The following is a 15,000-nucleotide window of genomic DNA, read 5'->3' as shown; positions in this document are numbered from 1 at the left end:
TTCAGAACCAGACTAGGTCAACCTAACAAATATGTGTGCGTGTGGGTATGTATGTATGTATATATGTGTGTATACATATATATATATATATATATATATATATATATATATATATATATAGTGTACACACACACACACACACACACACACACACACATATATATATATATATATATATATATATATATATATATATATATATATATATATATATATATATAGTTTGTGTGTGTAAATACATAAAAAAATTAAAAAAACTCCAAAGTCCACATGCACCATAGAGATATGAAGACATTGGTATTAGATTCTCCATGTGTCGTTTATTATCGGAAATTCCAGATAAATTAATCGATAATCGACATGAATCATATTTACTAGTGATGGAAGAGCAATCTTCTGTAATAACTATAAGGTTGAGATAATGACACGCTACGATAATAATAACAGCGATGTGTTATATCATACGAATAAACAAAAAACTAATAAAAGAGAAATATTTTGTAATCTTATGAAGCATTCGGGTGGAATAAACTTAAAATATACAAGTTATCCATAAGAACGTCGTTTTCTATGAAATGGGTTCCATAAGAGAGAATGGCTTTTATGGTAAACTACTGTAAAACCACAACTGTTGGACGCCTAGTTTCTCCAGAATAAATAAGTACAAACAGTAATTTGATTACGTCACTTTAACAGTACCTGTTGTCAAATCTATTTTATAATATAATGAATGAAAAGGCACCCTAGATATTAAAGTTTTCATCACTTTCCGCTACAAATTGCTTTTATTCTAACATAAAGGATGACTTTTAGTACCCAGATTTCTTTGATCAAAAAATTTACCTGTGAGAGAGAGAGAGAGAGAGAGAGAGAGAGAGAGAGAGAGAGAGAGAGAGAGAGGCAGGCTTTTTAAAAAAATATGCATATTTGAAAAGAACCGCATTCCCCCTACACACATACATACATCAACACACACATTATATATATATATATATATATATATATATATATATATATATATATATATATATATATATATATATATTTTTTTTTTTTAAGGTTATATGTGAAGGTTTAAGCTAAGCAAATATGGTATGGCACTTTCCTCTAACTTTTACTTTGTTTACCTGTCTATTTGTGAATATTATCGTCATAAAAAGAGTCACAGAGCAACAGAAAACTGGCAGATATATCATTGGGAGTCAAAGTTCATGGACTATTGCCTTGTAAATCATTCGGAGCAAATTATGTCTGTGTGGAACAACGTAAGTATTTGTAAAACATGTTTTCAAAGTGTACGAGAAATTTACTGCTCGCGTCCAATACTCGAATCATCTTGAGATGAATGGGGAAAGGAACCAGCAATATCGAGAATCTTATGGAAGAGAGGAAACGTGCAAGGTTCGTAAAATTCGCAAAAGGGAAAACTGTCAAGTTGCAAAAAGCGAGTCAAATTTTCCAACCCGGTGATCTCCATTAACGCTGGCTCTGCAGAGCTCACCTAACAAGAATTCTCCTCCTAGAAAGTCGTCAGGTACATTTCATTAGCGATCTACGCTGAACACAATTTGATGAACCGCTTCAATGCTTTACTCAATTATACGATTTCTCTCTCTCTCTCTCTCTCTCTCTCTCTCTCTCTCTCTCTCTCTCTCTCTCTCTCTCTCTCTCTCTCTCTCTCTCTCTGAGAAAGATTAAAATTAATTATAATACATATTGGCTGGTCATATTAAAAAATCTACGTTGAGTATTTTTTTAGAAAGTTGGGTAATAAAATTGGAAAGTAGAGCATGAGGAATTCTTGACATTTTATGCAGCTTCAGATAAAGTTAAATTGATAGGATTTTGAAAAGCATGTTTAATCATTTTCAATCAATTCCCGAAAATTCGGTTTTATATCAAATAAATATTGAAATACATAAAAGATAAAGATATAGAAGTGAACACAGACTTATCTGCTTTTTTGTTGATATTTACTAGGATTTTGGGAAATCAAATGGCAGTAGCAAATTATACCAAATGCAGCAATTTGCGAGGTGGCAAAAGTGCCCTATATGAACATTATAGTGAGATTATAAAGATAGAAATAGATGGGGCATATTTCAAAAAGGAAAGATGAGTTATTCCAGAATGAACCTGAATGGAAGACGATGGGCATGAGAGGACGTGGTAAACTAAGAGAAACGTGGCTGATGACAATGCGAGGGAAGCTTTGATCTGAGAAGATGGCACAGGATAGAGACATATGGCTTGAATTCATCGAGACCCTATGAATTCCGAGGGTGCCAGAGAATTAAGTAAGTATATCCTAGGATTAATAAAGACGCAGAGTACCTGTGTGAGAGTTCATATTGTCTCTCGTAAGCGTTTTGCCCCACACACAAACAAACTTTCAATATGTTTGCGTTTTCCGTTTCAAAAATAATGCTTATGTGTAAGAGATGATCCTGCAAATGAATTCTGCGTCAATAAATAAATACATGTACGAGTTATAGATCAAGGATGTATAACTTTCATTTCGAAATAATTCAGTATATAGTATAGCTTTGTTTAACAAAAATATTTAGATCAATCCATTTCTATAACCGATTCTAAAACAAACTGGTTATGAATATCATAGTAATTATCGCTATAAAATCATCGCCCTACTAAAGTGGAATTTAAACTCAAGAGTACTATTGTTGTGGTGGCCGATGCCGTAACGTCCCTAACTAGTGATTGCCAAACTGGGGTTCGAGTCCCTCTCAAACTCGTTCGTTCCTTTGATCGCTGCAACCTCACCATCCCTGTAAGCTAAGGATGGGGGATTTGGGGAAGCCTATAGGTCTATCTGCTGAGTCCTCAGCAGCTATTGCCTAGCCGTCCTTGGTCCTAGCTTGGGTGGAGAGGGGGCTTGGGTGCTGATCATATGTATACATGGTCAGTCTCTAGGATATTGCCTTGCTTGATAGAGCAATGTTACTGTCACTCGCCTATGTATCTGATGTCCTTTCTTGATTTTTAAATGTTTGCTTTCACATGGAGCAAAATTCAAATCAATACGCAGACAAAAAGATAATTTGACTTCCAGGTAACAAATTTCTTAAGGCAATGTGCCTTAGCAATATCCGTGTGCGTGTGTAAGTGTATGTAACACCTCTAAAACTTAGGGCATTCATAGTGTTTAAGACTACGACAATGTTTTGCGATTGTTTATTAGTTTGTTAATGAATATAATGCACCAAAGCTGTCTACTATAGCATAATCACCGATTCACTGTTAAAACAACAGACTATTTCCAAATATATATAAAATTCAGCCCTGAGATGGAAATCCTTAACTTTTCTCTTACTTTAATGCTCCTATGGAAGGGTTGATGCTTGAGGCACAGTTGCCAGCAGATTTTTATTGGCAGAGAGTCCCAGCGCCTGGCAACTGCAGATTGACTTGATGTAAGAATATTGTTTACAAAGATGACTGTGATAACAACTTTAGCTGGGAAAGATTAAATACAGCTACTTAACCTATAACTAAAAAATTCTGCACGTTAGCTACTTCCACCTTTTTCTATCCTGAATAATCTCTATCACATAAGTCGTATTCGCAATTTTCTTTCCCACTGTTATCCCTACATACATCATCCCTGATACACCATCTCCAATGCCTTCCGTCAAAGGCATCCTCTTCAATCAAACTTCTTCTCTCCAAATAATCCTTCAACTTATCTCCTCATCTAATTTTCGCAATCACCACTTATAAATTTATAATAATTATTATTACCATTAATAGACCAATCTTAAAACGAATGTCTTATTCTATTCAAGATCTATAAGTGACTTGGCATAAAACTAGATAGCGACTACACTTCTCACCCCAAACATTTCCATGGCACCTTTTTACTTTCTCCTATACTCGAACTCCTCGCATTACTCCATACAAAACAATACTGAAAAGTTACTAATACGACCATGTTTCACGTATATTCACAACAAACTATCGTCGATCATAAGAACTTTCAATTACTCTCTGCAATTAATCTCCTATACCATAAATGTTCAACATATATATGCACACAAGTATTATAGCATATATAAATTTTCGATATCAAATAGCATTCCCCAAAAGAGTTTGGCCCCAGATTATACACGCACACCCACACACACACACACACACACACACACACAAACACACACACACATATATATATATATGCATATATATACACACACATATATATATATATATATATACACACACACACACACACACACACATATATATATATATATATATATATATATATATATATATATATATATAATGAATGAATGATTTGAAGTTCTCTGGCATCCTGACATCGAAGGTCAAAGACGTCGATATCGTTTTTTATAAATAAAGATTAAAAGAATATTAAATTAAAATCAGAAAAGTAGAGATGTTATAAAAGTTAAATAGCATTAAGAAGACCTGCTTCTGATATAAATTTAAAAATGCCACTAGTATTGTACGACACATCATGTCCAAGGATCTTGGCAAGGATGAACCTGCCATCCTCACCCCGGGCCTCAAACAGATATCTATTTCATTCTGTGCTGTAAGTGGGGCATTCAGTCAACAAATGCCTCACTGTCAAGGGTATCAAACAGTCGTCGGAATATGGTTGGTGATTACCAGCCAGCAGAAACTCGTGTGTCTTCCGAGTGTGACCAATGCGGAGACGACAAATAGTAGTCTCCCATTTTCGGGGCATCCCTTTATACCTCCAATGGGATATAACAATAGCAATTTCTCTCATCTTATTTTCGGTTAAACTATCCCAATGCTGTTGACAATTGTTATAAATAGAATTCTTAATTGCTGGTAAAAAATCTTTACAGAGAATGGGATACCTTCTTGGTAGCAACTCTGCTGCAGCACTCTTTGCCAGTGAATCTGCCTCTTCATTTCCAGACGCACCTACGTGTTCCGGAACCCAGCAAAATCGAACGGTTATATCTCTTAGGCCAATAATTAAAAGCCACTCTAAAATCTTTAAAACTAAAGGCTTACTAGAATTAAAACCTTCTAAAGCTTGAAGGACACTTCTTGAATCACTATAAATAGTAAAATGGCCCTCCTCTTTTAACGCTATTTTCTCAATAGCGGTTAGTATGCCATATGATTCAGCAGTAAATATGGAAAACATTGAAGGAAGTGCACCTCTACAGTTAAAAGAACTACTATATGTATACTCCAAATCCAACACCAGCATCAGATTTGGAGTCATTGGTGTATATAAAAGTTGATTCCTTATATTCATAAACATGTTCCATAAAAAGAGACCTAGTTTCTAATTCAGTCGTTTTTTTTTTTTTTAAATACCAATGAAATATTTAAAAAAAGATATCTCTGGTAATTTCCATGGAGGGGTTGATGATATCTTAAAATGGAAGCACCTTACCCCTAATTATATCAAGACTGTTTAATAATTGTTTTACTCGAAAGCCATAAGGTTGAGATTTTGGGTGCAACTCAAAGTATGTTGAGTGCCTTACAAGGCTTGCAGTCTAAAAGGCTAAATAGTTAGGGAGTATTTGTAACTTAACCAACGCCGAATAATGGAAGACATTCGGTAATGGTCTAGAGGTAACTCTCCAGCATCACCAAGGAGATTTGGGATAGGTGAGGTTTTAAACGCTCCTGTGTTAAATCTAATACCAGCATGATGTATTGAATCTAATATCTTTAATCGGCTTGGGGTGGCTGAGGAGTATATTTCACATCCATAACTAATTTTGGAAAAAAATTAAGGCCTTGTATAATTATTCTAATATAGTTCTATGGTCTGGCCCCCATGATGTATGGGACAATACTTTCAAGAGATTCAGAGCCTCAAGACATTTAGCTTTCAACGCCTTTAAGTGAGGAACCCATGTACGCCAAGAATCGAAAATCAGTCCTAAAAATTTAGCTACACATGGGATCCGTTGACCTTTCATGTATATATTTGGATCTGGATGTACTCCCCGGATACGACAGAAATGAACAATAGTAGTTTTGCTTGTTGAAAACTTGAACCCTTTCATATCAAATCACTAAATAATTTTGTCAATTGGGAGTTGTAGTTTTCTCTCAACCATTGCCATTCTAGCTCCAGCAAATGATATGGAGAGATTATCCACTAATAGTGTTGAAAAAATATCTTGGGGAATGACTGAGGGAATCCCATTAATTGCTAATGCAAACAGGGTTACACTCAGCACACTACCCTGGGGAACTCCTTCTCGACATTTCATCTCTGATAGTTTCCCCCACTTTCACTTGAAAAACTCTACGTGAAAGAAATTGTACCAACCGTGTGTCACATGATCATACATAGTTCATTTTGTGTATATATTATGCTTGTATCTTCGCTCTTCCCTCACACTAAAAAGAACCAGAATAAACATGTCTGTTTTTCTCATCTGTAACGGTGTCTGTTTTTGAACATGAAATTTCTTGTTGCTTTGAGGTTTTGTATATAAAGGAGAGTGTTCTATAATAAACTCACTCAGTTGCCTTCATCCTGTCTTTGAGTCACCACCTTCTCTCGGCTCGTCACAAAAAGATTGGATATAATGTGTATGTATGTATGTATGTATATAATGTGTATGTATGTATGTATGTATGTATGTATGTATATATATATATATATTATATATATATAATATATATATGTATATATGTATATATATATATATATATATATATATATATATATATATATATATATTGTATATATGCATTGTGGAACGTGTTGTAGGGTAATAGTTGATGGTAGTCATACAGATGTATTTGAAGTCAAGACTGGAGTACTACAAGGTGGAATACTGGCCCCTCTACTATTCATTATGGTGATTGATTATATTATAAACAAAGTTATTATTATCATTATTATCACTTGCTAATCTACAACCCTAGTTGGAAAAGCACGATGCTCCAACAGAGAAAATAGCTCAATGAGGAAAGGAAACGAATAAAAATAAAATATTTTAAGAGGAGCAAAAAGATCAAAATAGATATTTCCTTTACAAATGCAAGGAATGAATATTGTCATTCTATGGAAAGGGGACCAGACATCATGTGATTTTGAAAACACAGATGATAATAGTTCTAACTGCCACTACAGTGACTGAAATGTAGAAAATGGTTGATAGGTTAGCACTGGAGGGGAGAAAAGTTGGATTGGTGATCAGCCGGAGGAACACTGATATCATGCGGATTCAGAATGGTGATCAGACGAACTGCTTTACCGGAGGAGTAATATTACCCGACTCAAACGCTTTCAAATATTTAAGAATCATTATTATTAGCAATGAATAACTAGTTACTGAAAGAAGGAAAGAAAAGGGAGCCCAAACAAGCAATGGGCATGCTAAAAACAGTTTGGAGGTCAAATCAAATATAAGTTCACAGCAAATTTAAAATATACATTTCACTTGTAAGATTAATATCAACTCATGGGCACCAGCCGTTGTACAGCATTGTGACAACTTATGCAAAATTTATTGCCTTTGAAAATAAAGCATTGAGAAGGATTTTGGGAATCATATGGCAACATCATATAAAAAATGCGTCAATTCACGAGGTGGCAGGAGTGCCCATTGTGAATGAAATAGTTAGATTATTAAGAAAGAGATGGATGTGGCATATTTTGAGAAGGGAAGATTATTTAGTCCATGATGTACCTGAATGGAAGCCGTAACAATACAAAGGAAGGCTGGATCTGAGAATTGGGTTGAGTACAGAGATGGCACAGGAAAGACATACTGTATATGGCGCGAATTCATTGAGGCCCTATGCATCCCGTGGGTGGGTGCCAGAAGATATATATATATATATATATATATATATATATATATATATATATATATATATATATATATATATATATATATTATATATATATACATATATATATATATATATATATATATATATTATATATATACATATATATATATATTATATATATATATATATATATATATATATATATATATATATATATATACATACAGATATGATTTAAGAATATTGCATATACACACCCGGAAAGTAAAGTGCATAGAGATTACAAGACTTGTATTACAGAGGGAATAAATTGAAATAGTTACAAAAACGGTTATTAAACCTGTTTTTAATTTCGAATCTTTACATAATTTAATTACTATTCGCTACCAGTTTTGTATGAATGGGAATTTGAATTTTGATTAAAAAATTCTACGTTTCAGTGCGCTCATTGGCTTATCTGTCTTCCTTTTATTTAGGATCTAATGTGAAGAATAATATTTTCTTAATTCATGTCGATTCTTGGAAGCCGAACCCAACCTCATGTCCCCTTTCACACAAAAAAGAAAAAAATAACATAGTTTAAGGATTATCTTTTTTACTTCAACCAATAGCAGCATCAGAAAAGATAAAGTCTAAACTCCATGATAATTATTCTAATTTGCCCCGTCATTATTCTAGTTTTTCTTAATTAGTTCTGGCTAAACGTTTTATTCCTAGTTCCAAGAATCAATTCACAGTTCTGATATTTTTTTTTAATCTAATGTTACTCTGATGATTCTTTACAGAATAACGATTTTATGCAAACGTAACTATAAAAAATGACTGCAACAATGCAAAACTTCTTGCAATATTCTACTAAAAGATATCTCGCTTGCAGCCAAGAGTACAGAAATTTGTATCAATATCTTTGGCGATAATTACAGAGTATCAGCTATAATAGCAAGGCTGCCAGCAACCTTTATTTTGTCCATCCAGCTCAAATAATATATATTTCAAGTTTTTATATCTACTTTGCCATTTAATCCACCAGTATATGTATTTAATTAGCTTATTTTCCCAATTATATATATACATATATATATATATACATACATATACATATATATATATATAATATATATATATACATATATATATATATATATACATACATACATACATATACATACATAATATATACGTATATACAGTATATACATATAAATGTATATATATACATACTAAATAATTTCTCATTTAATCTACTTGTATATATAATTAGTTAATCGTCCTGTTTGTATGTCTAATTGGTCATTAAATCCCCAAGTTGAAGTTTATATACCTAATAAGTCATTTAACGTGCCGTCTCTAAAATATTCTACGAAATACAAATCATTTATCAATACGAATTTACAATTAAAAGTATGTGGAAATATCTTATAAAATTACTATTATTATTACTAGCCAATCTACAACCCTAGTTGGAAAGGCAGAATGTTACAAGCCCTAGAGTTCCAACAGTTAGAAAAGAAAATAAGGGAATAACTTAATCTATAGGAAAAACTCTATACGAGAAGCAATACATAAAAAATATAAAATATTTCAAGATCATTACCATCGTTAAACTACTGTAGATCTGTGATATACTGTATAAAATACGAAGAGAGACTTATGGCAACCTGTTAACCAAAAAAGCATCTGCATCAAGTTTGAACTTCTGAAATTCCCAGATTCAACCGAATGATTAGGAAGATCATTCCACAATCTAATCATATCTGGAATAAAACTTTTTAGAATACTGTCTATTATCGAGTCTTACCATGGAGAAAGCAACAATTATAGAATTTACAACATACCTAGTATGAAATACAGACTAGTAAAGTCTGGGAATATCTGAATGCAAAGGATAGTCAGAAGTATCAATACTCTTATGCACCATAGACAAAGAATCAACTTACCGGGAGAGCCATAGATCAATATCTAGTTCAAGAATAAGAAACTTAATAGACAGCAAGTTTTTGTCGAATAAATAAGAATCAAATTTAGACGCTCAAGATCTGACAAGAGAATCATACTCAAAATAACGCAGAATTAATTAATTAAAACATTTCCCCAGGATAGACTGATCACTGAAAATCTTGAAAGACTTTCTCAAGAAGACACTACTTGTGCAATTTAAGAGGGAAAAAAAAAATGTGCTTATCAAATGTAAATTTCCAATCAAGAATCCCACCTAGAATCTTAAACGAGTTGTATAGACTTAAAAGATACATTGTCAATGCAAAGATCTTCACGTGGAAGAGCAACTGTCCTTGACCTACTTGGAATCATATTTGAGTTTTGTTAGGGTTCAACTTCATATCCCGTAATTTGCACCTTGCACTAATTTTAGCTAGACCTCTTCTAAAGGATTCAGCAACTCCAGATCTATATTTGGGAGATGAAATTGGGGCAAAGAGAGTAGTATCACTTGCATAAATGATAAACTTGTTTTCTAGGCCAAATCACGTTATGTATATAGTATAAAAAGTAATGGGTCATGAGTCATGCCCTGGAGAACACTTGAGATCACATTCCCATACTGACTTTTCTCTTTCCTTAATTATTGGATTCAACAGCCATAGATCTACATTCAAGGGATGTAACTGGTATAAAATTCCACGCCATTATGTTTTAAAATTACACCGAATAATCAATTTTCTCCTCTTAAATAACTCCGAGTCTTTGAAAAGTAGCAAACTTTTTAAGCACACAAGTCGACTGTTAGACAAAAATATATTTTCAAATAAGATATGGTTAAAAGGTTAAAGAAGTATTTTTAGCAAGTGTGCATGCTCGATTAATACTATGGGGTGATTAACTATAGCTAGTGATAAATTATAGTCAAAAGCTTTGGTAAAACTCGGCAGTAGGCGATGCCGTGTAAAAATCCATCCTTTTACTTATTCACTATTATTCGTGTCACTACATTATTTATCTGGATCTATCTTATCTATTGTTATTTCTGATTTCTACAGAAACATTTTGCTTTTTTAAATTGTTTAATCTTTACAGAATATACGTATGATTTTGTAAGATTTCTATCTTAATGGATCACTCTCAATAAATAAATAACAGAACTTGGAATAAGACATTATTGCCTGAATATTCTAAGTTGCTTATCAAATAAAAAAAAATATTAAGCATTACACGATGAATAAGGTTTTAATCACAGCTTTTCTGGTCTGTTTAATTTTACAAGGAACAGTACGAAACAAAATGAGAATAGACTGCCATTAATGGCGATGCATCAGAGGGTGGTGAAAGAACTGCATTCCAAACAAGATTAATTAAAAGGTAACATATCTCAGAGTAAAGCAATTTAAATTCTTGCGTAATCAAATGCTCGTAATTTAACGACATTCTTCAACTCACAAGAGATTTACAACCACAAAAATTCTACCCAGTAAAATATATTTGAGTTTGGTACGTATATGAAAAGATGTCAAAATGGCCCGGAACTGTCAAGCTTTTGAAGTATGAAAATGGTTTTGTTAACTGATAAACAGAGGAAGCTTAATGTCTTGAAAATCCTACTTTCTTCCACGAACCCAAAATAAGAGGGTAAACCTGGTCTCTTCTAATCCCCGAGTATTAATAGTTCTGTTAAATAGATACAGAAAGTAAGAAAAGGGTCTTGAAAATTACATCATCTTTTATGATTCCAAAATAAGAGGGTTAAGGTGTTGCTCTTTAATGAGCCCAGGGTGTTAATTCGACTTCCTCACGAGGTTTCGTCATGTTAGTATACTATTTCGAAGTAATTTACAAAGTCCCTCAACGCATGTTATCAGCACATCAAGAATCCACTCTGGGGGTCCCTTCTTTGAGATACCTACCTTTTACATATCAGTAGTGGGAAAAAATCGCAATTTGCATTTTCCTTTGAACTCCATTGTACAATATTTCAATCAATTAAAAAATAAAAATATGGCTTTAAATAATAATCTTATCTTATTTCTGCCTCTGGGGTCCGTTTGAAAATTTTGATTCTATAAATAAATATATCTAAAAGAAACGAATTATAAATTAAGTTTATTTATTAACCTTCTCTTAAAACAGATTGAACCTACACAGAACATCATATAAATATGAAAATAAAATAATCATGGAAACCTTTCCTATACACACACACAAACTATATTATACATTATATTCACACACACATACACACACACACAATATATATATATATATATATATATATATATATATATATATATATATATATATATGTGTGTGTGTGTGTGTGTGTGTAAATATATATGTATCATATACATACATACATACATACATACTAAGATAAACAAACATTTGTATTTACTTACTTTGTGGTGGGAACATTTGTAAGACTGATATAGTTGTTCCTGACGGACCTGAGGGAAGCGAGGATTTGGGCAAAAGGCGTGACAATAAGGTCTTCACCATGTCTGCAAAAGATGGAAAGGAAGAATGACATTAGGTAATTGCCATCAGGAAATCTTCATAAAAAAGAATGACAATCTTTATAAAATGCATTCCAGAGTTTACATAAATTTACATAATTGTCATAAAATGTATCCCTGAGTTTACATAAATTTACATAGTCATAAAATGTATTCCTGAATTTACATAAATTTACATAATTGTCATAAAATGTATCCCTGAGTTTACATAAATTTACATAGTCATAAAATGTATTCCTGAATTTACATAAATTGACATAATTTTCATAAAATGTATCCCTGAGTTTACACAAATTTACATAATTGTCATAAAATTTTATTCCTGAATTTACATAAATTGACATAATTTTCGTAAAATGTATTCCTGAATTTACATAATTTACCTAAAATGCATCCCTGAATTTTACATATATGTGCATCAACAAATTTCGAAATACATGCATAATTCAATTTCTATAAAGCATAGTTTATGAGTTATCACAAGTATAATTCGATGAAATGTAAAAAATAAAAAAATAATGAAATTTAGAAAATGAATGTCCCCTTTTGCTCGTAAACAACCATGGCTATTTTCTTTTATATAAATATATCTTAGATTTTTAAAGATTTTTCATAAATAAAAAAAAAAAAGGATCTGTCAGATTTCCTCTTCTATCGTCTCCACCATTTGCCATATCTCCCTGTTCAGTTACCACCTGACAGTAGGTTGTTCTAGCTACTTATGAGTATTCAATAAAAAAAATTGTAACAAAAATCATATATAACAAAAATCAAATATAAAAGAAATTCCCATCAATAACGAGCAATGATTTTTTAATATCTGTTATGAAATAAGATAACATTTAGCAAAAAAACGATCAACTACAGTATATAAGGAGACGTACAACATTGGAAAAAAAAGAGAAAAACTTTCCTACAAAAAAAGTAAATATTTTGTGCAATATAAATCGTATATGTATATATATATATATATATATATATATATATATATATATATATATATATATATATATATATATATGTGTGTGTGTGTGTGTATATATATATATATATATATATATATATATATATATATATATATATATATATATATATATATTAGTTTCAAATTATGTTTTTAAATACGAAGCAACATGTATCTTTTGATGTTTACGCACACAAACACACACACACACACATATATATACATATATATATATATATATATATATATATATATATATATATATATATATATATATATATACATATATATATATATATGAGTGTGTGTGCAGTGTGTTTGTGTGTGTTTTATGGTTCAGTTATTGCCCAGATATACTGACTCAAATTATATCCGTATTGTTCTAACTAATGAAAATTTCTTTCAGATTTTTAGCAACACAGTTTGTTCTTTATCGTACGCGCAAGTTTCCTGAAATCTTTCTATATTTTGCCTTCAATTAAAAAATAGATTCCTTGTTCTGGTGTCATCCTCATCAGGAATGTGCACTACTACATTTTTAATGGTTTTGGGTAAATATAGGAAATACAGTTACCTTTCTTGGTATCACATCTGGAGGCTAAATTCTTATAAGGTATTAAAATCAAGCTTTAAAACAGAAATGACCTTCAAAAGTGTCTCGTAGGTATTACACCAATCTATATATCTATCTGTACACATTGACGAGCTAAGAAAATTTGTGGGCATAAACTGGCAAAGAAATACCATAAATAAAAGGATCATAGTTTAAAATAATCTAAAATGAATATATAATTTGGCAATTGATAACAAAACGATCAGTAATAATTCTAAAATCAAACCACCCTCTTCCATTTTGCGAAGTTGTCAATTATGAAAATGACTGAATTAACTGTAACGTCACTTCAGTCTATCGTAAAATTTGCAAAATAAGAAAAAAAAATCTTTACCGTAGTAGTGAAAAAAAGCAATAAATGAAAATAAACAAGATTAATAAATTTATCCAATATAATTTCCATCATACTAACAACAAAGGCATAAACAATTCTAAAACCAGCAACCCTCCTCCTGTTAATTGGCAAATCATGGCGCCTATTGTACGTTCAGCAATTTCGATGACAATGCAACTGGGGATGGCATCAAGGTATTATGAAGTTGCCTGTTGTACATTGGCTGTTTCTGACGATATATAGTGGATACTGAATATATCATGAGGCGTGCATGGACGTGTCTTTGAACTCGAGAGAGAGAGAGAGAGAGAGAGAGAGAGAGAGAGAGAGAGAGAGAGAGAGAGAGAGAGAGAGAGAGTCTACACGCAATATAGTGAATTTTACACAGCGTTTTGTCATGATAATTCAAACAGATTTTTGTAAATTTGTGAATCTGAAGCATACATAAACAAGAAAATTTTTGTATATATATGACACATACACATATCTATCAATATATACATTCATTATAACAGACTAGTCGTCTTTTATCAGGCATAAATGTAAACTCTTTATTTTCTGCACTTCCTAACACTTGTGGATTGGCAAACCACCACATGTCTATTCAAAGGGGGGAAAGATTGAAATGAAGTTGTAATGATTGGTGATTCCACAAGTGTTAGAAAATGGAGAATCTCAAGAGGTTACAGTAGCTTACAATCACACACACACACACTATACTGTATATATATATATATATATATATATATATATATATATATATATATATATATATATATATATATACACGCACACACTAATGTACACGATCCATTAAAAATGACGGCTAAATATT

At 31.8% G+C, this 15,000-nt stretch overlaps 1 protein-coding gene across 7 annotated transcripts in view; it reads right to left on the bottom strand.

Moving 5' to 3' along the window:
- The window catches only part of LOC137650047 (3',5'-cyclic-AMP phosphodiesterase, isoforms N/G-like), an 832,709-nt gene that overhangs the window by 127,911 nt on the left and 689,798 nt on the right, over positions 1 to 15,000 (bottom strand). For all 7 annotated transcript variants that reach the window (XM_068383075.1, XM_068383073.1, XM_068383072.1 and 4 more), the window contains one exon: positions 12,138 to 12,239. In XM_068383075.1, coding sequence (XP_068239176.1) covers positions 12,138 to 12,239 — 102 coding nt within the window. The remainder of the gene's footprint in view (positions 1 to 12,137; positions 12,240 to 15,000) is intronic.

Source organism: Palaemon carinicauda, chromosome 11 (assembly GCF_036898095.1).
Source record: "Palaemon carinicauda isolate YSFRI2023 chromosome 11, ASM3689809v2, whole genome shotgun sequence".
NCBI classification, from domain to species: Eukaryota; Metazoa; Arthropoda; class Malacostraca; order Decapoda; family Palaemonidae; genus Palaemon; species Palaemon carinicauda.
This window is presented reverse-complemented; position numbering and strand designations above follow the sequence as displayed.